The 26,971-nt window shown below is 34.2% G+C and overlaps 1 protein-coding gene and 1 pseudogene across 3 annotated transcripts in view; one reads left to right on the plus strand and one right to left on the minus strand.

The window, feature by feature from the left end:
• Positions 1-26,971, plus strand: part of ADK (adenosine kinase) — a 555,049-nt gene that overhangs the window by 183,320 nt on the left and 344,758 nt on the right. For all 3 annotated transcript variants that reach the window (XM_044239872.1, XM_044239870.1, XM_044239871.1), the window contains one exon: positions 587-665. In XM_044239872.1, the coding sequence (XP_044095807.1) occupies positions 587-665 (79 nt within the window). The remainder of the gene's footprint in view (positions 1-586; positions 666-26,971) is intronic.
• LOC122898535 lies at positions 10,991-11,255 on the minus strand (annotated as a pseudogene).

Consider the following 26,971-nt stretch of genomic DNA (forward strand, 5'->3'; position numbering starts at 1 on the left):
ATGGATCATGTTAAATGGAAAGCTTCATGTGTAGTGAACATACATATTATTCTGGAAAGAAGTTCTATAGCTTTTGTCAGATGCCAAAATAATGAAGTATCAAAGCTTTAAATCGTTTCTCTTTGTGCTTTTGTTTGGCAGATACAGAAATCACATCACCAAGCAACTTGCTTAGAATCATAAAACCCAATGTAGTTTTCCAGTTCTTTAAGTTATAAGCTGATTGTCTTTATGATATCTAGAACTTTAAAGTTATTACAATATATATCTATAAGGAATTTAGAGAACACTTAACACGGGAAAATATGCATTACTTATAATTATGAATTTTTATTTTTACCTTTTTTAGTTTAATGGTTATTTATGGACAGCTTATATATTTTAAATTTTTATAATTATAGATTTGTGCAAGAAATTTCATAAGTATTGAAATTCAGCAAAGTTTTTCACCCATATTTCAATTCTTACAACATAATTATGTAATTCAAAGTATTTTAGTTATTGTGATTTAATGTACTTCTAATCAGAAAAGTTCATTGTGACAGCTGACAGATGCTAACTTTTTTCTACTGTGATTTCTTTGTAGGTTTGATGAACTTGTAAAAAAATTCAAGGTCGAATATCATGCTGGTGGCTCTACCCAGAATTCAATGAAAGTGGCACAGGTTGGTTAATATTTTAAAAGTTATAAAGAAATGGATTCAAAGTGACTCTAGACTGTATTTTATTGCTATAGAATTGTTTTGTCGGTTTTTAATTGGGTTTTTAGCAATCACTGCACATCTAATTATCAAAAATTACAAGCCAGGAGGAAAGTCATCTCCAGGAACCAAATTGACTGTACCGGGATCTTGGATTTCCAAGCCTTCAAAACAGTGAGAAATAGATTTCTATTGTTTATGCCATCCAGTCTGTGGTATCTCATTATGGCAGCCTGAGCAGACTAAGATAGATTACATACCCAGAAGAATTGGAAGAAGGGTCTTGAAGAGATATTTGTATACCCGTCTTCATAGGAGCATTATTCACAATAGCTAAAAATAAAACACAGAGCTATAAAAGGAAGGAAATTGTGACACATAGTACAACATAGATGAATTTTGAGGGCATTATGCTTAGTGAAATAACCTAGTCACAAAAGGCTGAGTACTGATGATTCTCCTTATATAAGATACCTCAGGTTGTCAGATTCATAGAGATGGAAAGTGGAATGGTGATTGCCAAGCGTTAGCAAGAAGGGAGAGTTACTGCTTAATGATTATAGAGTTTCAGTTTTATAAGATGAAAAGCTGTTCTAGAATGGATAGTGGTGATGATTTTTCAACAATGTGAATGTACTTAATGCCACTGCACTATACACTTAAAACTGATTAAAAAGGTAAATTTTATGTATGTCTGTTTTTCCACAATTAAAAAATAAATTTAAAAATAGATCCTAGAGGGCGTCTGGGTGGCTCAATGGATTAAGCCACTGCCTTCGGCTTGGGTCATGATCTCGGGGTCCTGGGATCGAGTCCCACATCGGGCTCTCTACCGAGCAGAGCTCTCTGCCGAGCTTCCTCCTCTCTCTCTCTCTCTGCCTGCCTCTCTGCCTACTTGTGATCTTTCTCTGCAAATAAATAAATTCTTTAAAAAAAAAAATAGATCCTAGAAATTATTCGGTAGTTAATGATACCAGCATGATTCAAGTTAAAGATTTCATTGGCTTATTCAGCAATCAATGAGGCAACAGAACAGCTTCAGAGCATGGGCTTATTTTTGGGACCGTGCGAGTGCGTTAGAACTGGGTTTGCATTCAAGCTTTGTCACTTTATTGCCCTTGAAGCTATGAACAATCTACTCAGCTTTCCTTGGCCTTTCATCTGTAAATGTGGTAGTTAAAGTTTATCTTGGAAGTTGTAAGGATTAATGTGATAATGTTTATAAAAATTATACTACTTTTAAAAAGAAAGCTTGGAAACCACTAGGGTTGAAGGCTTTTTTTTTTTTTTTTTTTGCCATTTTTCTGAATGTTCTTCATCTTAACAAAACTTAAATTTACCCATTTATGGACTGGACAACCAGAATTGTGGCTCTCATCCACTTAAAAATAGTAATTCCAATCTAGCTCTCAATTGAACATCTTGTTTTGCTTTCCATTTTCCCTAATATTTTGAGACTGCGTTTCCTTTCCATCTGACTGATGATCCAACTACATAATTGCCAAATTATAATTTATGTCTAAGATAGCCACACAGTTTTCAAAAATAGTACATTAGAAGTACTTTCCTTTAGAAAGATGATTTTTCAGATTTTCCTTGGCAGACAATAATAGGAAAAAATGATTCATTTGTAGATTAAAAGGCATACTTATTGAGTGTCTGCTATGTACTTGTCATTGTGATAGGTAGTAACTGGTAACTTAAGCTCTCCAGTCTAAATTTTGAGAAAAATCTGAAAAAATAGAGCCTTAGAGTGAACAACAGTGATATAGTCTTAGTTGTATCTAATTCTGATATAGTCTTGTTCAATGAGGACATCAAGTTTGAGCTTAGAGCGGTCTAAAAAGTGTAGGCAAATACAACAGAAAGGAGTTGACAGGGATATAGCCTACCAGGGAAAGTATTGGGTTTTGTTTTGTGTTAGCGTTTGGTTGGTTTGGGACTTTTCTTAGCCATTTGAGTTCTTCTTCACTCCAGCAAACAACTGGATTATAGGTTTCCATTGTTTTAATCACTCTACATTAGTAAAGAAGCAAGTATTAGGTAGCAGCTAACAACTTAGTAGAGCTATACTAACTTAATGTCTGCCAAATGCTGTGAACTGTAGCTCTGAAATAGGATAATATCTATTCAAAGGGTAAAAATTTAGTGATCATCTAAGTTTTCATAGATCATGTTATAATTCTACATAGTTCTTAATCATATATACCATGTGAAATATGTATTTTCTGTATCTATGTGTGTTTTATGTAATAAATATTTTGAAAAATATTCAGTCTTCTGTAAAGACAAGAAAAAAAAAACAGGTGGATGGAATTCATATATTGTGAACTGATAGGTTATAAGATTGAGCCAAAGTCATAGGACTTGTTTTAAAGTATAGACAATAAATAATCAAGTATCTTGGGAAATAGGCAAATCTGATGTGCTGTATATAAATAGCAAGTAAGTTTGTAACCTGCAAGACTGCTAAGGTTAGACTAAAGAAAACTGAATTGTAACAGATCAGAATATCACTTATAGAAAGGGTTGGAAAACTGTATCAAGAGCATGTACCACTGGGCTAATAGTTAATATCACCCCAAATAGACCCCTTGTTAAGTGACACTTAGTGTGTTCTCATTCTGGCCTCATACACACTACCCAGGAAAGGCAAATAAAACCTTGACTGTTGAGCAGACCAATTATCAAGCTTCAGCCTCTTTGCTCTTGAGTTTCTCTCAGAAAACAAGTAGAGTGTGTATGTGCAATCCTAAGCACTACTGTTTGTGGCACCTTGCTTAAACTGTGATTGTCTTCTTATAAGTACGCCATCATCATCAGAGGAGCCTGATGAGGTGAGTAGACAGGGCTTTGAACATTAAGCTAGTGAAATCCCTATAACTTGATTGCCTCCTGACAATCATTACACTATGATTCTTAGCTTTTCCCCTTGCTTCTTGCTATTTTTTGTTTGTTTGTTTGCTTTTTAATGGATAAATGTGTAGTATCAACCTCTGCATTTGGTTGGTAGGCCCTTTTTGTTCTTTTCCTTTTGGGATGGCTGGCATGTTTACATATTTGGAGGCTACTACTGTTTCAAGGTAATTTTCCCACACAATACTAGGTTTAAGTGGATTTCTCCCTGTTCCATGGTTTAATAATACCTTACATGGTAGCCATGGAAAAATGTGCAGAAACATTCAAAAGGGAGCATTATTTGCAAAGATCAACACTTCTATGAAAGACAAACTAAAAGTCGTACAGAGAGTAAACGTTAACACTTTACAGTCAGTGTAGAGCTCATTCTGTCAGATCTGACCAACAACCATACTTTCATATATCAATTGATATTGCAAATCATGTCAACAAGAAAATGTTCTCATTAGTTCTTTGATACTTTGATTTGTTAAATTCTTGGAGATTTTAATGCAACCACAGGCAATATAAAACAAAATTGTTGAGATGTCCAAATACAATTCTAGACTTTCCTCACCTACATGTTTGACAGTGTAAATTTAAATTTTGTAAAATTTCATTCATTGTAAACTTCTCTTTAATGAAAATGCAAAAATATTATCTGAAAAGTATTCTGCACCCCTTTTATATACCTCTGTCAGAAAGTGGTATGATTTGCTTACCTGTGATATTGATGCTTTCATAGTGAAGATTTTGGGACACTTCAGTTTTCTCACTATGTACAGGTGCACTTAACGTGATTTTTGAACTTAAAGCAATGGAAGGAGGTAGCCGCCTTGGACATGTGCCTTAAAAACGGCTATAATTGTTGTTGGACTTAGAAAAGATATCCTGCAGTAAAATATTTTTAAAGTGTGAGACAAGAAGAATGTCCTTGTCTAATTTGGCAATACACTGAGGATGAGAATAGAGAAAAAGATTATACTGAAACAAATTTATATGCCATTTCTCCAAAAGTGTTTGACGGTATTTGAAGAAGCCATACGGAGACTAGAAAAAACTTGCACAACAAACAAATGTCTCATTTTTGTGTGATTTGACTGCTTCATAACTCAAGGTGGGGGAAAAAAAAGTCACCATGAAAGGGCAGCCAAATTAAATAAGACCTTCTCAATTTCTTTACTAAAACTGTAACTCATTTGGATTGCAACTTTGACAATATAAATTGAAATTACCAGTGTGCTTCTGAAATGATATTCATTTTACACATGGAAAGCATATATAATTTAATCCATCAATCCAAAGGACATGATTGATAAACAGTTGGAATACCCAAACAAGCATTTAGATTCAAAGTAGGTGGATATTTTGTAGAGTTTGAAACTAATTTTAACATATCTAACTACCTGTCATTGCTAGTAAGTATAATCCTAGGTATTCCATGCTCAAATGCTTTTATTGAGAGATATTTAGCTTGATATCATCACAGGACTGACACCAAGAATATGGCCTTGATATAGGCAGAGCAGTCAAAATGAAGTTTTATATTGAACTATATTCAGTTTTACCACAGTAAAAAGAAGGCTGTCCTAATGGTTCTATTTAGTTCAGAGAAGTGTTATTGGAAAGGAGACACAAACATAAAACTATTAATCCAACTGTTTTTAATCTTCTTTTAAAAAAATCTTACATTTATATACATTAAGTGGGTAGGAGAAGAATAAATGAAACAAGATGGGATTGGGAGGGAGACAAACCATAAGTGACTCTTAATCTCACAAAACAAACTGAGGGTTGCTGGGGGGAGGGGAGTTGGGAGAAGGGGGCTGGGGATATGGACATTGGGGAGGGTATGTGCTTTGGTGAGTGCTGTGAAGTGTGTAAACCTGGCGATTCACAGACCTGTACCCCTGGGGATAAAAATATATGTTTATAAAAAATAAAAAATTTTAATAAAAAAAAAGAATATACAATATGGCCTATAAAATTTAAATTCTAATAAAGAATTTAAAATGTTTAAGTTGTCGTATTTTAACAAATGAAAATAATGATTATTATATTTTCTTATAGATATTATTTAATTAGCCCTACTTTTAAAAATTGCTAATTTCCACTGTTAATTTCTCCTATTGTTTAAAAGTAGCACTTACATAACAGAAAAGTAAATAATACAGAATAATAAATACTTTCAAATAGGTCTGTATTGGTTTTTTCAGGATGCCATAGCAATACCAGAGACTGAGTGGTTACCCAAGAGAAATTTGTTTAATCAGAGTTCTGGATATTAGAAGTCCAAGATCAAGGTGTTTGCAGCTTTGATTTCTTATACTTTTTTTTTTTTTTTTTTTTAAGATTTTATTTAGGGGTACCTGGGTGGCTCAGTTGGTTAAGCCACTGCTTTTGGCTCAGGTCGTGATCACAGACTCCCGGGATCGAGTCCCACATCAGACTCTCAGCTCCACAGGGAGTCTGCTTCTCCCTCTCACCTTCTCCTCTCTCATTATCTCTCACACTCTCTCGCTCTCAAATAAATATGTAAAATCATTTAAAAAATGATTTTATTTATTTGAGAAAGAAAGAGTGAGCACATGTGTGCACTGGACATGCACAGGATCAGGGGAAGGGACAGAGCAGGAGGGAGAGAAGTATCCCAAGCAGTCTTCATGCTGAGCATGGAGCCCCAGCCCCACTTGGGGGGCCCTAATCCCGCAACTCCAAGGTCATGACCTGGGTGGAAACCAGCTGCTTAACCAGCTGAACCACCCATATGTCCTGGCTTTGATTTCTTCTGAATCCTCTCTCCTTTTGGCTCTCTCTTCACATAATTGTCACTCTGCATACCCCTGGTATCTCTCTCTGTGTTTGTATCTATTTTTATAACGGCAATGGTAAAATTGGCTTAGGATCCACCATAAGGGCCTCATTTTAACTTAAAGGCCCTATCTCTAAATAATAGTTGCATTCTTAAGTTCTGGGGCTTAGGGCTTCAACATAGGAATTTGGGTAGGACACAATTCAGAGCATGTCAAGTACTCATTTTTATGTTTTTTATTTTTGGTAGTGTTGTTTATTTTTATGTTTTCATTTTATGTTTTTTATTTTTGGTAGTATTTTGATTTTGGTAGTATTTTGATTTTCTTCTATTTCCTCTTGTGTATGTGTTTTAGTCATTTTCTTAGTGATTACTTTGGTGCTTGCAATTAACATACTAAACTTACAACAATCAGTTTAAATAGTACCAACTTAGTTTCTGTGGCATACAAACACTTCTTCCATCCTCCCCCTTTATATTGTTATCATCAGTAATTCTTTATACATTGTGTACCCATTAATATGGATTTAAAATTATTATTTCATTCATTTGCCTTTTAATTCCTACAGGAATAAAAGATGAGTTACAAACCACAAGTGTGGTAGTACTGGCTTTTATATTTATCTATGTAGTTACCTTTACCAGTGTTCTTTATTTCTTGTTTTGTCTTCAGTGTACCATCTAGTGTCCTTTCATTTCAGTCTCAAGGACTCCTTTTATCATTTCTTATAGGACAAGTTAACAAACTTCTTAAGCTTTTTTTAAAATCTGGGAATGCCTTAATTTCTTCTTTATTCATAAAGGGTAGTTTTGCTGGATACCTAACTGTTGGCTGACCTTTCTTTTAGCAGTTTATATGTCATCTCACTGCTTTGTGTCCTCCATTGTTACTGATGAGAAATCAGCTTGTAGTCTTATTGAGGACCCCTCCTTAGTCATGAAAAGTCACTTCTCTCACTCTGTTTTTAAGATTCTTTTTTTGTCTTTGATAATTTGCTCACGTTTTTAGTATGGATCTCTTTGATTTTCTTCCTTGGAATTCATTGGGCTTTAATGTGTAAATTCATGTATTTCATCAAATTTGGGAAGTTTTAGGCCATTGTATTTTCAGATTTTTTTTTCTATGTTTCTCTCTTTTTATAGAAATTTTTGGATAGTTCTATAATACATATGTTGGTCTGCTCTTGGTGATTTTTTTTTTTGATGTTTCTGTTGAATGAGTTTCGAGCTATCTACTAGTTTGCTCCATAATTATTTATTATATCATTATATATATTTGGTCTGGTATGTCCATTCTTGGGTCAGCATTCTAAAATCTTGGTTACTTTACATTAAGGCCAGTGGCCTATTGTTTTCTTTTTCCACACTGGAGCTGTTGGTTTTCTTAAACCTGGCCTACTTAACTTACCTATAATACTTCATTGCGATCCTTATTTTTTAGATCCTCACAACAGCTTATTAGATAGGCAAGACAATGTGGTCTCCATTTTAATGAGGATTCTGATTAAGATAGACAAAAATGCCATGATAAGTCACTAAGCAAAATAGAATTAGAACTCAGGTGTTTTAACTGGAACTTCTGATTCATCTCCTTACTAGAGGTTTTCCCCTCTTCCTTAGAAGACTTCAGTTTTGACTTGTCTCTATGTTTGAGATTTTGAGTGTTTTCACATACTCTCTGCACTTCTTATAGTCAGCTTCAATTTGGGAAGAATTGGAGGTTGTCAGGGAAAATCAAGTATCCATCATTTTAAATATAGTTTTGAGTAAACCAACTCTTTCTTTCATGCTTCTTAGGGACAGTGGTTTTCCTTGATGTTTAGATACCTTTTTTGATCCTTGGACATTTATGCTTTTTTCTTAATTATCGAATTTTTCAGAAGCCTGATGACCAGCTACATGTGGTTTTCTTCTGTTGTTTTAAGTTATATAAATTTGCTTGTTTTTATGCTTCTTGCAAATTGATTTACTGATTTTTCTAATGTTTTGCAGTTGTTAAAAGTTTGTCATTATTTGTTCTGAGTATCTAATCAAATCTTGTAAGTGTCTTATTGTTTGTTAACTGAACTATAAGTAGATCATCATTATCATTGTTAAAGAACAAAACAGAAATTGAAGATCTAACTGGCTTTATTAAATAATTTGTGAATCAGGCAGCATCCCATCTTAAAAGTAAAGAAGAGCTCTCTTGAGCTGCCAAAAAGCAACAGTTTTTAAAAGCAGAAAGGGAATGGAAAAAAGGAAATTATTAGGAAAGAATGTTGTCCTTCTGAGGGCAATGAAAGGGATCTATCATTACATTTCCTAGTGCTGACCAGGAAATTCCATGTTGACTGGTTAAAAGGTTACATTCTTGGGGGTATTGAAATTGTAGTTAGGTTAGGTATTAAGTCTTGGTTTGCTAATGTGGGGCTCTTAATGTAAGTGACTTCATTTTGGACCTGTGGTTTTCTTTTTTATAATCTAATTTTTAATTTTTTAATATATTTTTTTACATTTATTTGATAGAAATCACAAGTAGGCAGAGAAGCAGGCAGAGACAGAGGGGAAGCAGGCTCTCCGCGGAGCAGAGAGCCCAACGTGGGGCTCGATTCCAGGACCCTGAAATCATGACCTGAGCCGAAGGCTGAGGCTTTAACCCACTGAGCCACCCAGGCACCCCTAACTTTTAATGTTTTATTAACATATAATGTATTGTTAGCCCCAGGGGTACAGGTTTGTGAATCGTCAGACTTACACACTTCATAGCACTCACCATAGCACATACCCTCGCCAATGTCCATAACCCATCCACCCTCTCCATACCCCCCTCCCTCCTCTGTTTTGTTTTGTGAGATTAAGAGTCTCTTATGGTTTGTCTCCCTCCTGATCTCATCTTGTTTCATGTTCTCCTTCCTACCCCTGACTCTCCCCACATTGCCTCTCAAATTCCTCATATCAGGGAGATCATATGATAATTGTCTTTCTCTGATTGACTTATTTTGGTTTTCTTTTTAATAGAATAAATTTCTTCTCCCTTTCATCCTCCAAAATGTTGAGGCTATGTGGATTTTTATGACTCTCTATTCAATAATAAAAAGTAACCATTTTTCTGTTACTTTAGTAATTGCCATTTTTGTAAATAAAGTATATTTTTCTCTGATTTAAAGCAGAGATCTTTGAGACAAAATAATACTCCTTTCATTGCTGTACTCCAGATTATTTTATAGAAACTATTATATTTGTGTATTATGTTCTTTACCCTTTTAACTCATTTGTTTTTAGGTTGTAGAGATGAACCTATGCCTCTAATTACAGGTTTTCTTCTTTAATCATATATACAAAACCATCAGTAATGGACCTGAATTTTTTCTTCACATAAGCATTAAACATTTACCTTGGTCTTTTCTTGAATTCTTAGATCCTTATTTCTGTCTTTTAATTCCTAACTTGGTTCTCTGATCATCAGCTTTCTGGTTTTTCCAATTTCTCATGTTTTTCCTAGTTAGATAATCTTCCATATTTATATTTAGCTACTAATGAAATTTTAACCAGGTTTTTGTTTTGTTTTTAATTAAATTTTGAGAGAACTAAGTACCAGTGTTTATATTTATATAATTATACAGGATTTCACCTGGAGGAGAGGGGGAGTGCTTTGGTTTTTTTCTTTGATGCAACTGTCATGTTAGGAACTAGTTCCCAGAATTGTGTTTTAAAGCTTTCCCGAACTATGTACATTGAGTTCCTAAAATCTTTTTTTTGTTTTTAAGTCTCAAGAGTTATATTTGGATGAATAAAAACATGTTGAACCAAAAATTGTAAAGCTGGTATTTCAAGAACCATGTGGCATTTCCAAATGAGTCATAGTTATCTAGAAATTAAAATTGAAAATCAAGACCTTCATATTTCTTTTCTTTTAAAAAAATTGTTAATCTGTGTGGTTATAGATTTTTCTGATTATCTCTTTTTTTTGTGACCTATTTTACCTGGGAAAAAAAAAAAAACCCAGCTAGAGATTAAAAGGCTTTTTATTAGATGTACCTCCAGGAATCTGGGAGCTGTCCCGACTCCTTACATTTAAAAAGTAGAAATGACATTGGAGTGATCAAAGAGAATTCTCCATTCTAATGTCTTACACCTGGAACAGTTGTGGAAATGTCAGTAGCGCAGCAGTATTTATAAATATCAGAGCAGGATGTGGCAGATGGTGATGCAACACATAGGCTTGTCAAACCTTACGTCATTAAAAAGGAGGTTCCTGTTGGTGCCATTTATAAGATTAATGAATAATTTTAAGTAATTGGGGCTTACAAAATAAAGTTGACTATTCAAAATAGTTCTTTCTGCAGCTGGAAAAAATTTAAATATGAATTAATACCTCCTTTCTTTGGTAATCTTTATTCCTTGTTGGATTAGATTGTGAGAGATTTTAGTAGCTAAATAAGGTGAGGAAAGCAGTGTTTTGTTTTTCTAAGTGGTATTTTAATGGATTTGTGACATTTTTCTATATTATGTCAGATTTTTAATTTTTTAAAATTTATTTTTGTTTATTATTATTATTTTTTAACTTTATTCAACATCTGTTTACTGGGATATCATCTCAATTCAGGGTGCTTTTAGTGCTTCTTCCATCAGAGGAGCATCCTTCTGTAAGCCTTGCTTTTCCTCCTGGAGGCTGGCTGAGGATAGTGGAGCAGTCAACACACAAAACTACCATTTGTGCATGGCTAAAGACGGTGGTGATTTTGTAGCATCCTGGACAGTTCATATCCATGAGGGAGGATTTGGGCCTTTGTGCACTTATTCTTGTGCTTCCTCTTCTTTTATTCTGGGAATGGGTGGAGAAGGTTCTTTGTGAGGGGCATGTTCTCACGGAGAACTCATCACCACCAGAAAGGCTGTCAGGTTTTTAATGTAAAGCAAATTCATGTATCTTCTCCTTCCTTTTCTCTTTCTTTCACCCCTTTAGTCCTTCTCTTTATGCTTCCTTTCTTCCTTTTTTCTTAAACTTTATTTTATACCTTATATTAAGAGATTATTTTACCAGTTTAAACCTTATAAATTTCAATGTGGTGCATTGTTCCATGCTACAGCATTAAACATGGGTACAATTGGAGGTTGTTTCTCCTGCGTAAGAGGAAAACAAAGAGACTTCTGTAAGAAATGCTACAAGTGACAGTTTCTAATTTCATCCAGGGGATGAAACGCTTGCCTTGGTTCCATTCCTTTTCATTCCGTTTTAGAGTTAGCATTCAGAAACTTTAAAAATAAATGTCTTATGGATAATGTATTCATTTGTTTGAACTGAAAAATAAAGTCAGACCTCTTGGGTAGAAAAAAATGTCTCATTTGTTTAGTTGTTGGACAGTAAGGATGGTCTTTGTCGCATAAATTATATAGTGGTACTGTCAAGATGCCTGCTTTTTTAAAGAAAAGCTTTTCTAGAGTATTTCTATGTTCTTTGGTGTTTTTGATGGTGAGGTACTTGAGATAACAAAGTAAAAAGCCAAATGGTCTAAATTTTAGCAGGGCATAGTGATTAGGGGTGTAGAGGATGTGCTGTGGAATTAAGCAGAGCTGGGCAAGAAAAAACTCGGGCAAAATCAGCTAACTTTTTCAAGTTTGAGTTTCTTTTTTTGAAAAATGAGAATAATTATAATAATTTCATAGCCTAATATTTTCAAAAGAGTAAAGTTATGAATCTCATAGATAATGAATATGTCAACAATTTTATTTAACTCATAATGAATGAATGAACAGATAAGATGTTACATTTGATTTAAAAGAAAACTCAGAAGTCCAGAGACATGTGTAGTCGATGAAATAAATCTACAAGTATTACAAAACTGACTTTTAAAAAAAATATTTTATTTATTTACTTGAGAGAGTGAGAGAATGAGAGAGAGAGAGAGAGAGAGAGAGAGAGCACGAGAAGAGGGAGGGTCAGAGGGAGAAGCAGACTCCTTGCCTAGCACGGATCCAGATGCAGGACTCGATCTCTGGACTCCAGGATCATGACCTGAGTTGAAGGCAGTCGCTTAACCAACTGAACCAACCAGGACCCCCAATAAAACTGACTTTTTGTTGGGGTGGCAAGTTTTAATTCTCTCTGTAGGGTCAGATTTTATTTACTGATTATACACAAGAATTATTGCTGTAAGTAATGTATAGACTTACAAAATAGCTTGAAAATGATGAAAGGTTTAAGCCACATACAATCAGAAATCTAGAAGTCTATGCTCTAAAAAAAGGCATAGGCTTCCACAAATATCTCCAGTCTTTTGGGACCATTTCAAACTCTTTTACAGTTTTTTTCTTTGATGGTATTTAACTCAATATAGTGTGCTGGTAGAATTAATGGTAAAGTATAAACAATATACCTAGTTCAGTATTTATATATAACAAGAGCTCAATAAATTATAGCTGTATGTATGTGGCAGACATTTTCCATTAATTGAATTAAACTTAATGTGTAATTCCAGCAATTTGTTGAGAATGTATTTAAAGCAATAAAATATGCCAGATATTCCTTCCTTCACACCTATTTGTCTAAAAACAAAATCTTTCAAAATTAGAAAATAAGGCAGTGGGGCCTAAAACTGGTTAGTGAATTGGTCCTTATGGGAAAAGAGCCCAAATGTCATCGACTGATGAATGGATAGAGAAGATGCGGTATATATATGGAAAGGAATATTACTCCTCCATCAGAAAGAATGAAATCCTATCATTTACAATGATGTGGAGGAGCTTGAGTGTATTACACTAAGCAAAATAAGTCAGTCAGAGAAAGACAAATACCATATGATTTGACTCATGTGGAATTTAAGAAGCAAAACAGATGAACATATGGGAAGGGGAAAAAAAGAGGATAACAAACCATAAGAGGCTTTTTAAAAATATATATTTATTTCAGAGAGAGTGCACATGCACGCATGCGTGTGCTGTCAGGGGAGGGGCAATGGGGGAGGGAGAGAATCTCAAGCAGACTCCATGCAGAGTGTAGAGCCCAACACATGGCTCCATCTCATGACCCTGTGATCCTGACCTGTGCCACCCAAGCACCCCAGCAAATCTTAAGGGACTCTTAATGATAAAGAGCAAACTGAGTGGTGATGGAAGGAGGTGGGTGAAGAATGGGCTAAATGGATGATGGATGTTAAGGAGGACACTTGTCATGTTGAACACTACATGTGATATGTGAGTGAGGAATCACTAAATTCTACTCCTGAAACCAATATAACACTATGTGTTAACTAACAATTTAAATAGAAATTTGAAAAGAAAAAAAAATTTTTAATAATAAAGTTCAATAAATAAAGTTTAATCTTCTGAGTTCTTTTTTTTTAAAAAAAGATTTTATTTATTTATTTGACAGAGAGAGATTACAAATAGGCAGAGAGGCAGGCAGAGAGAGAGAGGAGGAAGCAGGCTCCTCGCTGAGCAGAGAGCCCGATGCGGGACTCTATCCCAGGACCCTGAGATCATGACCTGAGCCGAAGGCAGCGGCTTAACCCACTGAGCCACCCAGGCGCCCAATCTTCTGAGTTCTTGAATGCTTTACTTGGTTAGTGATTGTTTTGGTTAGTGACTTGGAAATTCTTTGTTGTCTACAGTTGTTGGAAGATTTATTGGTTGATTGGCATCAATAAGGATTATACATCGATAGTTAATTGAATGCAAAAGAAAAGAAATGTCTTTTTGTATCTACGCATCTTACATAAAGATATAATTTAATTTCATTTTATGTTAAATATTAAATACCGTAAGTTTTCATTTAATGAAATTAGTAGTAAATTCCTTTGTAAAAGAATAGTTTTTTAGGGCACCTGGGTGGCTCAGTGGGTTAAGTCTCCACTTTCGGCTCAGGTCATGATCTCAGGGTCCTGGAATTGAGCCCTGCATCAGGCTCTCTGCTCAGCAGGGAGCCTGCTTCCCCCCCTCTCTCTCTGCCTACTTGTCATCTTTCTCTCTCTCTGTCAAATAAATAAATAAAATCTTAAAAGAAAAGAATAGTTTTTTAAAGAACAAGATAATAATCTCTAATTACTGCATCTAAGTTTTATAAGTGTTTATCTTCCATGCCACAGTCTTAATCACAGTATGTATTCAGTGATTTTCTTATACTTTCCTGGTTTTTATGTCTGCATTTAAGCCACTTAAACATCACAGAAAGCTCAGAGCACAGTCTCGAAGACCGTTTTTTGTTCTAATCAGTCTCTTATTCTCCCATGGCCACTAGAAGTATATAAGAGTGTCTTGGTGCCTCTGGATGCCAATGAATCAAGAATCACTCCAAACATCACCTTTTATCAAGTCCTGTGAACCTGTTTGTTCTATTTAATCTTAGTTAGATGTTTGTTAGTCTTCACTTTTCCATGCATACTTTCTTCTGCCTACAGTGCTGTTTACCGTGCCATTTTTTTTCTCATCCCTCTCAATTTACTGGTCATTTCCAGAGATAAATGATCTTTCTGACTTTTGCTTTCCCCATGCTAAAAGTGCTTATTGGAGCATATATATCTCTTTATATAGCTTAACCCAACTGAGTGCATTTGTTGATGATATTCTGTCAATAATATCAACATCATTTTTAACTACATATAAATCATTGATCATTTTTTTCCATTATTCATCATTGGATTAACTTACATAACACAGTATTTACCATATAATGGGCAGATAAATGAATGGCTCTCTACTCCCTTCTGTATTATTTATTTGATCCTCTGATTATGAACACTTGTACCTCTAGTTAAGCTGATCCTAGATTATGCCTGCCCTTAAACTTTATTATCTGAATCAGAATTAGAGCCACATGCAAAATCCTTTAAAGGGAGGTTTTATTCACAAGAGTTGTTGCAAGAGTGGGGAAAGGGACCTTTGTAATAGGGGGATGGGGATTACTGCAATAAAGGAAATGCTCCCACCATGAGGTGTGCAGTGTTCCCAAAAGTTGGGTAGAAAAGTCTTTTCTTTCAAAAGGAAAGAGTGAAGCTAGAAGGAACCTGGTACGTGGAAGTGGAATTAATAGATGTAGGTGGGTAGAGGTGGAGTGATGGGATAGTACAGAGACTGTTTTACATTGAGATCAGCTTACCCTCAGGAGGGGCAGTTAGGTTTTATGTTGGTTCAGGCTGAGGATGGGTCAGTGTTCAGGTCTCTCAAAGAAGTAGAGAAGCTTTTTAACTGACTTTTGGTAAGTCAAGGTAGCAGGTATTTTGTTGAGATTGATCATTGGGTATAACCAGTTCAAGTAATCACTTTTGGGCAAAGAATGGGAATTTGGAGGGTCTGTGTCTGGCCTTGTCATAAGGCAAACAAAGGGGTTATGTGTGTTTTTTCTAGTCATACGAGGAAAAATGGTCCCTTGTAGCAAACTGTTTTAGAACACAAAGGCATGGGGAGATTTCTTCAACTGTCTCTGGTTACCAGGATCATAGGGCTTGGGGTAAAGCTAACACTGAAAGAGGAATTTGGAAACATGTTTTCTAACACAGTTGTCTTGGTCACTTCCTCCTTCTCTTTATCTTCGGCCCCATTGCCCAGCCCCAGGGAAAAATTAGAAAACCTGATCTCTCTAATTCAGAAAGGGTTTTTTTTTGTTTTTGTTTCTTTCTTTTTTTTTTTTTTTTGTAAGATTTTTATTTATTTGGGAGAGAGAGAATTTGCAAGTGCGGGAAGGTGCAGAGGGGAAGGGAAAAGAAGGGGTAAAGAATCTCAAGCAGATTCTTCACTGAGCTTGAGCCCAACATGGGTCTTGAGATCATGACCTGAGCTAAAAACCAGTCAAACACTTAACAGACTGAGCTACCCTGGCTCTCCTAATTCAGTAAGTTTTAAATTATTGCTAAAATATTTAGTCCATGTAGTTGCACATTATTCTTCCCACAAAATTTTATTTTCTATTCTTTGGTCTTTCCTTAGAATGATCTTTAGAATCATTTTATCTATGTATTTAAAAACAAAAAAAAAACCTCCTGAGGTTTGATGGGAATTTTGTACCATCATAGATTAATTTAGGTATAATACACATTTTTATGTTGTGTTTTGATTGGTAGAATGACATTAGAACATCTCTACTGAGTCAAATATGTGTTTTTTTAATTACCTAATAGAGTTTTATAATTTTTTAAAAAAGATCTTCACACTTTCATATATGTTGTTAAATATTGTGTAGTGTGTTATCATTCTTATTCTTGTTATTCCTACAACTTTAAAATAATATGTCTTTTTTATTATGCTTTCCAGGTGATATTGCTGGTATAGAAGAGATCTGGTTATTTTATGCTCAGATACAGCATTCCTTTACCGATTCTATTACTTTTTTAGCTCATATCTTGCTTTGAGTTTCTGTTACTTATGTTCCCTGAAAACTGTTTTCTCTTCCTTTCTTTCGTTTAACTCTTTTTCATATGCTATTGCAGTATCAGGAATTCAAAAACTTGGGGCACCTGCGTGGCTCAGTCAGTTAAGCATCTGCCTTTAGCTCAGGTCATGATCCCTGGGTCCTGGGATCAAGCCCTGCGTTGGGCTTCCTGCTCAGCAGGGAAGCCTGCTTCTCCCTCTGCCTGTTCCTCCCCCTGCTTGTACTCTCTGTCTCATTTTGTTAAATAAATGTCTTTAAAAACAAAAAAGAATTCAAAAACTCTGGAGAATTTTAGTATTAGCTTTTAAAGGTATATGTTCTATGTTAGGGAAGAATTACTCTAATCCTGGTAGTTTTACAACTTATATTAAGAAAAGGTGTGGAGTTCATTACATAATTTATTTCCCTTTTTATCCTATCGTTAAAATACATAATTTAAATACTTCCCCCCCTTTTTAAAATAACCTTTGTGTTTACTAAAATATAGGTATTATGACGGCAGGCACTTTGTCAGTTTTGTTTTGTGTTGTTTATCCTTAGTGGCAATCTGTCGCTTCAAAGATATTCAATGAACATTTTTTTTAAGTGATTTAATCAATTAGTAGACATAACCCTATGTGGAAAAGCTGTATTTCTCTTTACTGCTTGATTGTATGATTTGTATTAATTTTATTTAATTTTTTGACCGGCCCAAACGTAGCTTTTTATACAAACATAAGTATTTCCTTTAATGTATTTACTAATTTTCTTTTCTTTGAATACCATGCGTTTATACATTTTGACAGGCAGTATAAACAAAGCAGTAAAGAGTATAGTCTTTAGCGGCAAAGGCATGGATTCCAGTCCTGGTTCTTCTGCTTACATACTGAGTGACCTTACGCTCTTTGACTAATAGTTTCTTCACAAGTAAAATGGGATGATAACTTATAACAATACCAACTTTATAGTTTAAGAAAATTAAATGTAATAATACACATAGATTACTTAGAATAGTGACTGGCACGTAGTAAATGATCTAAAAGCCTTAGGTGTGTTGTTGTCCTATCATTACTTTACTTTGGGTTTGATTTTTGGTGTGTTATATGGGGTTATGAAATCTTATTTGCTTTATATAAAAGCAATCATTTCAATGATACTCCAAAAATGTGTGTTATATATACTGTTATGTTTTCATTTCTGATTTGTTAGACTCATACATAAAATGCATTATAATGATGATTTATTACCTAATTAGATGATATGGTAAAGTAAATGAATACCCTTTTATACCCTTTTATAAGTTGGTATTTAAGATGTTTGTAGAATACAAAATCAATATATAAAAATTTGTTACATTTTTATACACTAGTAGTGAACTATCAAGAGATATTAAGAAAGCCATCTCATTTACAGTTACATCTAAAAGAATACAATACCTAGGAATAAATTTAGCCAAGAACATGAAAGACCTGTACACTGAAAACTATAAGACATTAATGCAAGATTTAAGAAGACACAAATAAATGGAAAGATACTCTCTGATCATGGATTGGAAAAATGAATATTGTTAAAATGTCCAAATTACCCAAAGGGATCTAGAGATTAAATGTAATTCCTATCAAAATCTCAATGGCATTTTCTTACAGAAATAGACAAATAATTCAGTTATATGTTTGGAGCCACAAAGACAATAAGTACACAAAAATGTAGTTGGGAGTCATCACACACCCTGATTTCAAACTGATATTACAGTGCTATAGTAATCAAAACAGACACATAGATATGATGCTGGCATAAAAACAGACACATAGATAAATGAAACAGGATGAGAGCCCAGAAACAAACTCATGCATATATGGTCAATTAATTCACAATAAAGAAGTCAGTGAGGAAAGGACACTCGGAATAAATGATGCTGGGAAATCTTGACAGGCACATGCAAAAGGTCATGATGATAAGATGTGTAAGCTTTCCTTTTACTGTCTATTTACTTTTTCTTATTAGTTCGTCCTATTCAGAATCCCCTTCAACTAAGTTAATAGCACTTTCCTCTGCATACTGAAAGAACAAGGCCTTGTTGCCTTGCATTCAGAATCCTGAATGAAGTTCAGATTTCCTATTTTCTAATTTTACTCCTTTAGTAGTCTAAAGTCTCATTCCATCGTTGGCATTTTCAAGAGAATGTATTCACACTGATTTTTAAACTTATTTAAATATGTACCTGTTTAAAATTTATATTATTAAGAAACAAAAGTTCTGATCTTCGGGGCGCCTGGGTGGCCCAGTGGGTTAAGCCGCTGCCTTCGGCTCGGGTCATGATCTTGGGGTCCCGGGATCGAGTCCCGCATCGGGCTCTCTGCTCAGCGGGGAGCCTGCTTCCTCCTCTCTCTCTCTCTGCCTGCCTCTCTGCCTACTTGTGATCTCTGTCTGTCAAATAGATAAATAAAATCTTTAAAAAAAAAAAAAGTTCTGATCTTCTGTTAATGGAATTTGAAATAATTACAAAGGTATAAAGTAGGCTGAGGTACCTCTTCTCTGATTTTAAATTAAACTCTGAATATGTTTGGACCTAAAGACAAATCTGTGTGTGTATATAAAAGATGTTGTAAGGTAGAGTGAAGAATTGGCCCAAGGAACCCTATCACTTTCTTCTCTCCTGTTTGAATCCATCCATGTAAAGCATTTACAATTCAGTATATAGTGATATAATCCTTGGCCTCATTTTCATAGGTTTTACCTGGTAGTAATTGCTGTTCATTCCATCATGAACCAGAATTTTCTTCTTTCCCAGAAGTCTCCACATGAAAATTAGCAGCTATGCAGCAGACTTGAATAAAAGAAAAAGAAAATTGGTTGGTTGGGTAGATGTTAGCTAACCACTGAGAAACTGTGGTCTTGGTAGGAGTAAAGGTTGGTTGTAGATTATCTGTAGGTAAGCTTAAAAACTTTGCCATTAAAAAAAAAAAAACTTTGCCATTTACTATTTATGTATTTAAAAGTGATTTAACAATGTATAATAGAAAACTGTGAAAATACTGATAATTTTAAAAATTAGAGCTCTAATAAAATTAAAGAAACTTAGCTTTGGTTTTATAAAAGCAATACCAGTTCAGTCCTTTATGAAGACGGCATACCATTTATGTAGATATAAAGAATTACAATAATATGTTTTATTAAAAAGATCAAATTACTTTTAAGTTCTGTTAAAAATAGCAATTATTCATGTTTATTGGCCACCAGGGTTTTGTGCTTTATATAATAGTTCTCACGTATTCTGTTTTAAAAATCAAAGGAAATGTTCTTCAGGTAGATTAATACAGTATAGGAAACTAATATTTGAAATGTGGAGTTATTTAGAAATGTTGGGGAAATGAGAAGTAATATCTCTATGAAGCATTTATATAAATGTGCCATGTGCCTTAAATGATGAAAAATTTTAAACTTTAAATATGTAGAGCACTTCTTTAAATTATTTAAAGTGGGTCATTTTCCCTTCCCAAAACTTGAAGATTTAATCCTACCCTGAGGAGAATTCTACTGAATGTTGAGAGATCATAGTCACTAATACTGTAGTTAGTGTTGCAGTTTTTAAAGCAGCAACTGTGGATTCTTAACCATCTCCTTTATGTCCCTCAGAGATGAATCTTAATTTTGTAGCCATATTGGCTTCAAGTAATATACACAACTTGGGACATGTATAAAGCTTCAGATTTGACAGGGCTTATGTTTTTGGAGAGATTATCTGGTAGGTATACAAGCAAGCTTGGCTGTTGGGCTCTTTTACAGGTAATTAAACCTGGCATCTCAGAAGTTTTGGCAGATTTACAGTTTATCCTGATACCTGCATATATGTAGGAAACCTTAAATTTTTTAAATTGGTTTTAATTGTTAAACTTAATAATATGTTAGAAAATTGAAAAGTAAAAAAGTAGGGAAAAAATGGGCACATCAGAAAAAAAAAAACCCTTTTTGTTTTGTTTTCTATGTGAGTCAGTGTGTGTGTTTATGTAGTTCTACAATTTTATATTTGGGGGAGAAAACAGTTTGCTTTGTTTTTTCAAGTAAATTTATTTTATTTGTTCATGTAGTTTTAGAGAGCCACCAAAACACAATCTTAGGGAAAATAATGTAAATGTAAAAATAGTATTCCAAATAAAAGAAAATGGATTTAGTACAATATCTTTCTTGACTCGGGTGCTTGCTTATTTCTGGGACACTTACAATTAAAATATATAACAGACTTCTTACTTGCTGCATGTGACCTTGGGCAAATTTACATAGCCTTGCTGTGCTTCACTTTGCTCATTTGTACACTGTAAAATGTACACTATACATTTGCGGGGGGGATGTGAGTAAAGTGTAAAATAAAGGTATGAATAGTAGTTAAAGTGCTGGCTCATAAAAACTTTGTTATGGCAGATGTTACTAGATGTCTATGTCCACATCATCAGCAAAGATTATGTGATTTAATTCTTCTGTATTTTCACAAAATATTTATATGAAGTAGTGGGACACGTAGATAAATTGTACTGGACAAAACCAGTTTTTTTTTTTTAAAGATTTTGTTTATTTATTTTTCAGAGAGATAGAGTACAGGCAGGCAGAGTGGCAGACAGAGGCAGAGGGAGAAGTAGGCTCCCTGCAGAGCATGGAGCCCTATGTTGGACTCCATCCCAGGACGCTGGGATCATGACCTGAGCCGAAGTCAGCCGCTTAACCGACTGAGCCACCCAGGCATCCCTGGACAAAGCCAGTTTTGAAAGAGTCCTGTATTCATATTCCCAAAGACTTCTGTTTTTAGTTACATATTTATTAAATTGCTGCTCTGCCTACTGTGACTTCTCAGAGGCACATATTATGGGTTGAATTTTCGATGTCAACATATGTTCATCTTGGATTGAAATAGTGTTATCATTTCATAAAGTTAAATCCCCAAGTCCTCTCCATCATTTTTTTGATTAATGGTAAAAGCTTGTCTTTAACAAAATTAAGTGAATATTTTGCTTTAATTTCATGAAATTTTTCTATTTTTATTTTCTAAAATGTGATACATATACTTTTGGTTATTTAAAAGTATGTTCACACATTCTTTGACATTCCTTCATTTGGAAGGTGGAGCCTAGTTACCCTGCTCTTGATTACGAGCCAGATTTAGTGACTTGCTTCTAACAAAAAGTGTGACAATGACTGTGTGCTATTTATGAGGTTAGATTATGAAAGACATTGTTATTTCCACATTATTTTCTTTTGGAATGCCCATCAAGTCAACCACCATGTCATGAGGACACTCAATCTGCCTATGGGAAGGCCCATATAGGGTGGAACTAAATCTTTCCCACCAGCACCAAATGCTAGCCACATGAAAGAGCCAGCCCTATTCAAATCCTCAAATGATTGGAACTCTGGCCAACTTATTCACTGGAGCCTAATGAGATATATCGAGCCAGAACTGTTCTGCTAAGCCACTCTCAAAATCCTGAACCATAAAAACTATGTAAGATTGTATTTCCACCATGTTTGGCATCCACGGGTAACTGATATACACAAAATACAAAATTTTAAATGGTCATAAGAGCGTATACTGAAGAGTACAGTGTTTTTTTTCCTTTGGCCATACTCTACTTGCTCAGTTGAAGTCATTATGTGTGATTCCTATAACAAGTTTTTTGTACATGCTTCCAAAAATATTCTATTCCTTTATATCTATGTGCATATCTATTAATGTATGTTATCTGCATACATTATACTATATATATAGTTTCATATCTTGGATTTTTTTTTTTTTTGGCCATGTGTTGGAGATTGGTCCCTACCGTACAAAATAGATCTGGCTGATTCTTTTTAATGGCCATAATGGCCCATTCTGTGACAGCATTTTCATTTATCTAATGAATCCCCTGTGTTTGGATATTTAGGTGGCTACAAAGGCGCTTCAGTGAATATCTTAATTTAGGTAACATTTTCTACTTGTATAAGTATATCTTTATCATTTATTCTTAGAAATAGAATTGCTGACTCAAACAGCATTGATGTGGTACATTTTTAGAGGTTGCAAGCCTTTTCCATGTAAAAATTTTATCAATTTTTATTTCTACCAGGACTAAGTGAACATTTTTTAAAAGATTTATTTATTTAATTAAGAGAGAGCAAGAGAGTGCATCTGAGCACAAGCTCAAGCAGGGGGAGGAGTAGAGAGAGAGAGAGAGAGAGGGAGGAAGGGAGGTAGACTCCCTGCTTAGCAGGGAGTGGAGTGGGGGCAGTGGTGGAGGGGTTGCTGGCTCCATCCTTGGACCCTGAGATCATGATCTGAGTGGAAATCAGGAGTCGGATGCTTAATCACCTGAGCTGCCCAGGTGCCCTGAATGCACTTGTTTTAATACAGCCTTACTAATTCAGAATATTACTCAGAATCGTCTTTATCAATATGATGTGTGAAAAATAATATCCCATTGAAAGTTTACATTTACATTTCATGGATGAAATGCAGTACTTGGATGGAGTGGACTATTTTCCAAGAGAAATAAATTGCCAAAATTCACTCTAGAAAGAGATGAAAACTTTGAATGGAATAATGCCCATACAAGAAATAGAGGAGGTTATCAAAGAACTTTCTCCCCACAAGAGTAATAGTTCTAGTTGACTTCATTAGGAAAATACACCAAACCTACGTGGGACAGATAATTCTGAGAAAATTCTAAATAATTTGGTAGCATATGAGAAAAAAAGCTTTCAGGGTCTTTTTTTTTCAAGCTGGTCTCACATCAATTCTGTAACACAGCATGGATAGCAGAAAGAAAAAAAAAGTGAGCATAAAACTAAGGGAAAATATAGATTAATTCTCTTTGTGACTATTGTAAAAATCTCAAAATATTTGGAAATAGAATCTAGTACCACATTAACAATAGTGACCAAGTTGGGAAGTAGGACTATTCTGGGAATGCAAGGATGGTTCAGTAATATAAAATCTATTATTTTGGTCACATACCAATAAAAAAAAGAATAATGGAATCTTTTCTGGAGATTGTAATGCAGCATCTATTGATGATGATAGATATATGATTCTTTAACATGATAGATTATATTTCTCTCAATTCCAATGCCAGCATTATATTTTATAGATAAAATGGGAAAATAGATTTAGCACTATCATTGTTTATTATATGTTGGAAACCCCGGAGGAATAAAGTCAAGTTATAAACAGAAACTCAATAAATTAGCTAGATTTAAAATACAGTATCAAGGCACTAAAATTAGTAGACTATATATACAAACTATAAAACTCATTACAGTAGCAAACAAAAGATAAAATACTTTTGGACAGATATTATTATTATTATTATTAGCATTTATTTATCTACATAATCTCTACACCTAATGTGGGGCTCAAACTCATGACCCCCAGCTTAAGAGGTACATGCTCCACTGACTGAGCCAGCCAGGTGCTCCTGCATATTATTATGTTTATCTGTGTTGTCTATTATCTCTGTTCCCCCCAATTTGTGTTTCCTTTTTAAACTTTTTCTTGTCTCTTGTTTTTTTGTTTGTTTTCTCTGTGTAATTTTAGATCTTGGTTATTTTGAGCTATAAGAAAAATAACAGAAACATTACAGATTATATATTGCAATGAATTTGGAAATATTGTGCATTCATGTTGTACCTTAAATCAAAAAGTAACAAAATAAGTAACTTTTGGCTCTTGGCTAACTTTTAGTTTTTACAGATACAGGGAAGTGCGTAAAATTTGAATCTATATACCATGGTGTGTTTTAAAAATTTTGAATCATGCTTCTATCTTTGCAAAGCACCGGTGATTTTTATTTCTCACAAATGTTGTACTCTTAAATAATTGGAGTGATAAGTGATTATATAAGACATTTTACTTAAATTGAAAGCATGGCCAGAATGATTTAATTATGTTTCCCAGATGAATAACAAAATAAGTATCAATGGCAATTTTATATTAACTTTAGCTTATATATATATATTTCTGTTTCTTTAACTTCAAATCATTTATTACCATTAACTGGATCATGTTTCTTGTGTTTTGCTTTAATAGTAATTTTGCTAATGTAATATCACTATAATGCGTTTAGTAATGTCATAACTCTATCAAGTTGATGCTCTCTTAAAAATTTCTGATAACAGTATAAGATGAGGGGTGTATAGTTACGAAAGACCCTAACATAATTGTATATCTTTTTATTTAAGTACAAAGCATACTCATATTGTTCCTATCACCAGTATTTTTTTAAATGACATAGCACAAAGAACTGTATTATGGTGGGGAGACTATGAAAAGGTAAATTTATGGTTGGCTTCCAGATCTGCTCTAGAGTTTATTACCATCTGGTCTCTTTGGAGACTATTATAATTATTCATGGGAATGTTTTCAACACAAAAAAAGCATGATTTGTGTATTGGCAGAAAGTAAAAAATACCAGTGGTTAAAACCATATGTAGTTTTCTTAGAGTTAGGCAGGGGAAATGAACTGAAGAACTAATTGAGAATCATCAGTAGTGATGTGGTTTGTCTCAATTTTGTCAGAATTTATTCATAATGAACAAAATATTGCAAAACAAGAAAAGCTAATGGTAATATAAATACAATAATAACTTCATGTGGTCTGTTACTTTACCTTCATTTTAATCCATGAAATGTAAGATGGCCTCAGATAAATCTTGGTGTAAATTTCAGAAACAAAATGAGGAATATTAAAACAAAAACATTCATGTTAAAATAATTTTGGAGTTGAACACTGCAACAGTGCCTCTCTGAAAAGGATTTGTTATGAATTTAATTGCAAACATTATTTTAAATAATTTTATGTGTCATGGACTAGTTTAAAATTTTTCTGAAGCTTGAGTGGATTTAATAGTAAAAGCATAAAAACAAATATCTTTCCACTTTTCCTTTCTAAGAGTTGGAGAGGTCTATAAAAAAGGAGATGACAAATCAAAAAATAGAAATCATCTATTTTTATTCAGCTGTTTTAAAACAAAAATGCCTGGTGGTCTGGGAATATACAGGAAATTTAAATTTGTGATTGAGAATAAGAAATGCATTTGTGGTTTAAAAAAGAAATACCAGCATGTCACATTAAAGTTATGATATCCACAGTATTGTGCAGTTAGCAGGAAAATGTATTACATCAGGGGGTATGTTGCACTTTAGAGAGCTAGTGTGGGGCTGCTGAATGAAGAGAATAACTCCATAGAAGGCATGAACATCAATAATCCAGTCAGAGAGGAAGAATTTTGCTGTCTCTCATGTAACATAAAACAGATGTTACATTCTATTAAAAACGTTCTTAACTAAAATGAATGTTTAGATCACTGGTCAATAGGAAAAACATGAACAATGGCAATTTAATGATTTTAAAATTTATTCTGTTTGTCAGTGAATATTGGTGATAGGGAGGGTGAAGGGAAGCTTGCCAAATGTTATTGTATTTTGGATGTCTTAATTTAGAAAGTAGAAAAGCAATAGTAAACTATATTACTATTTTATTTATTTTGTTTTGCAAATTTAAGCTATATCTTTCTCAAGAATTGTAAAAACAAGAGATTTAGAAACTGAGTCCAGATTCAATAACTTTGAATAAGTGGTTTAAATATATATAAAAGTATCATCAATTAACTTTAAATGAATGTTGGAAACATTAAGCAGTTGGCAGTTGAAAGTAGACATATAGAAGGGGCTGCATGGGGATGTTAACCTGAGGTCCTGAGTATCTTTTCTTTTCTCTTTTTAAGATTTACCTTTTGTCCAGTAAAAAAATTTTAGTTATAATTTATATATAGTTAAATTGACCTTTTTAGTGCACAGTTCAATAATATTATGACACATGCAGACAATCACGTAACCACCGCCAGAAATAAGATATGGAATAGTTCCATCCCCGTAGAATTTCCCCGTGCCCTTTTGTTGTCAACCCCTCCCCCACCTCAGCTCCTGGCAACTGCTATGTTTTTGTTGGTAGAGATAGTGCTCCTTGGTTGGTGTGCCAAGACTAAGGCTCTAACTGTTCTTTTCCTTGGAGATTCCTGAGCATTGTTTATACAGCTGGTGGACTTAAGATATGAGGTAACTGACTTCATTACTGTTTGCTATAAAATTGGTGGATTCCCCAGGCTTGATGTTCCTCACCCGCGGGTGCAAACCCACTGCATACATAGCATGTATTTGAACCATATTATCTCACCTCCATAAGATGTGGGGGAAAGGGTAAATTGGTA

The sequence above is a fragment of the Neovison vison genome, chromosome 2 (genome assembly GCF_020171115.1).
Source record: "Neovison vison isolate M4711 chromosome 2, ASM_NN_V1, whole genome shotgun sequence".
Taxonomy (NCBI): Eukaryota; Metazoa; Chordata; class Mammalia; order Carnivora; family Mustelidae; genus Neogale; species Neogale vison.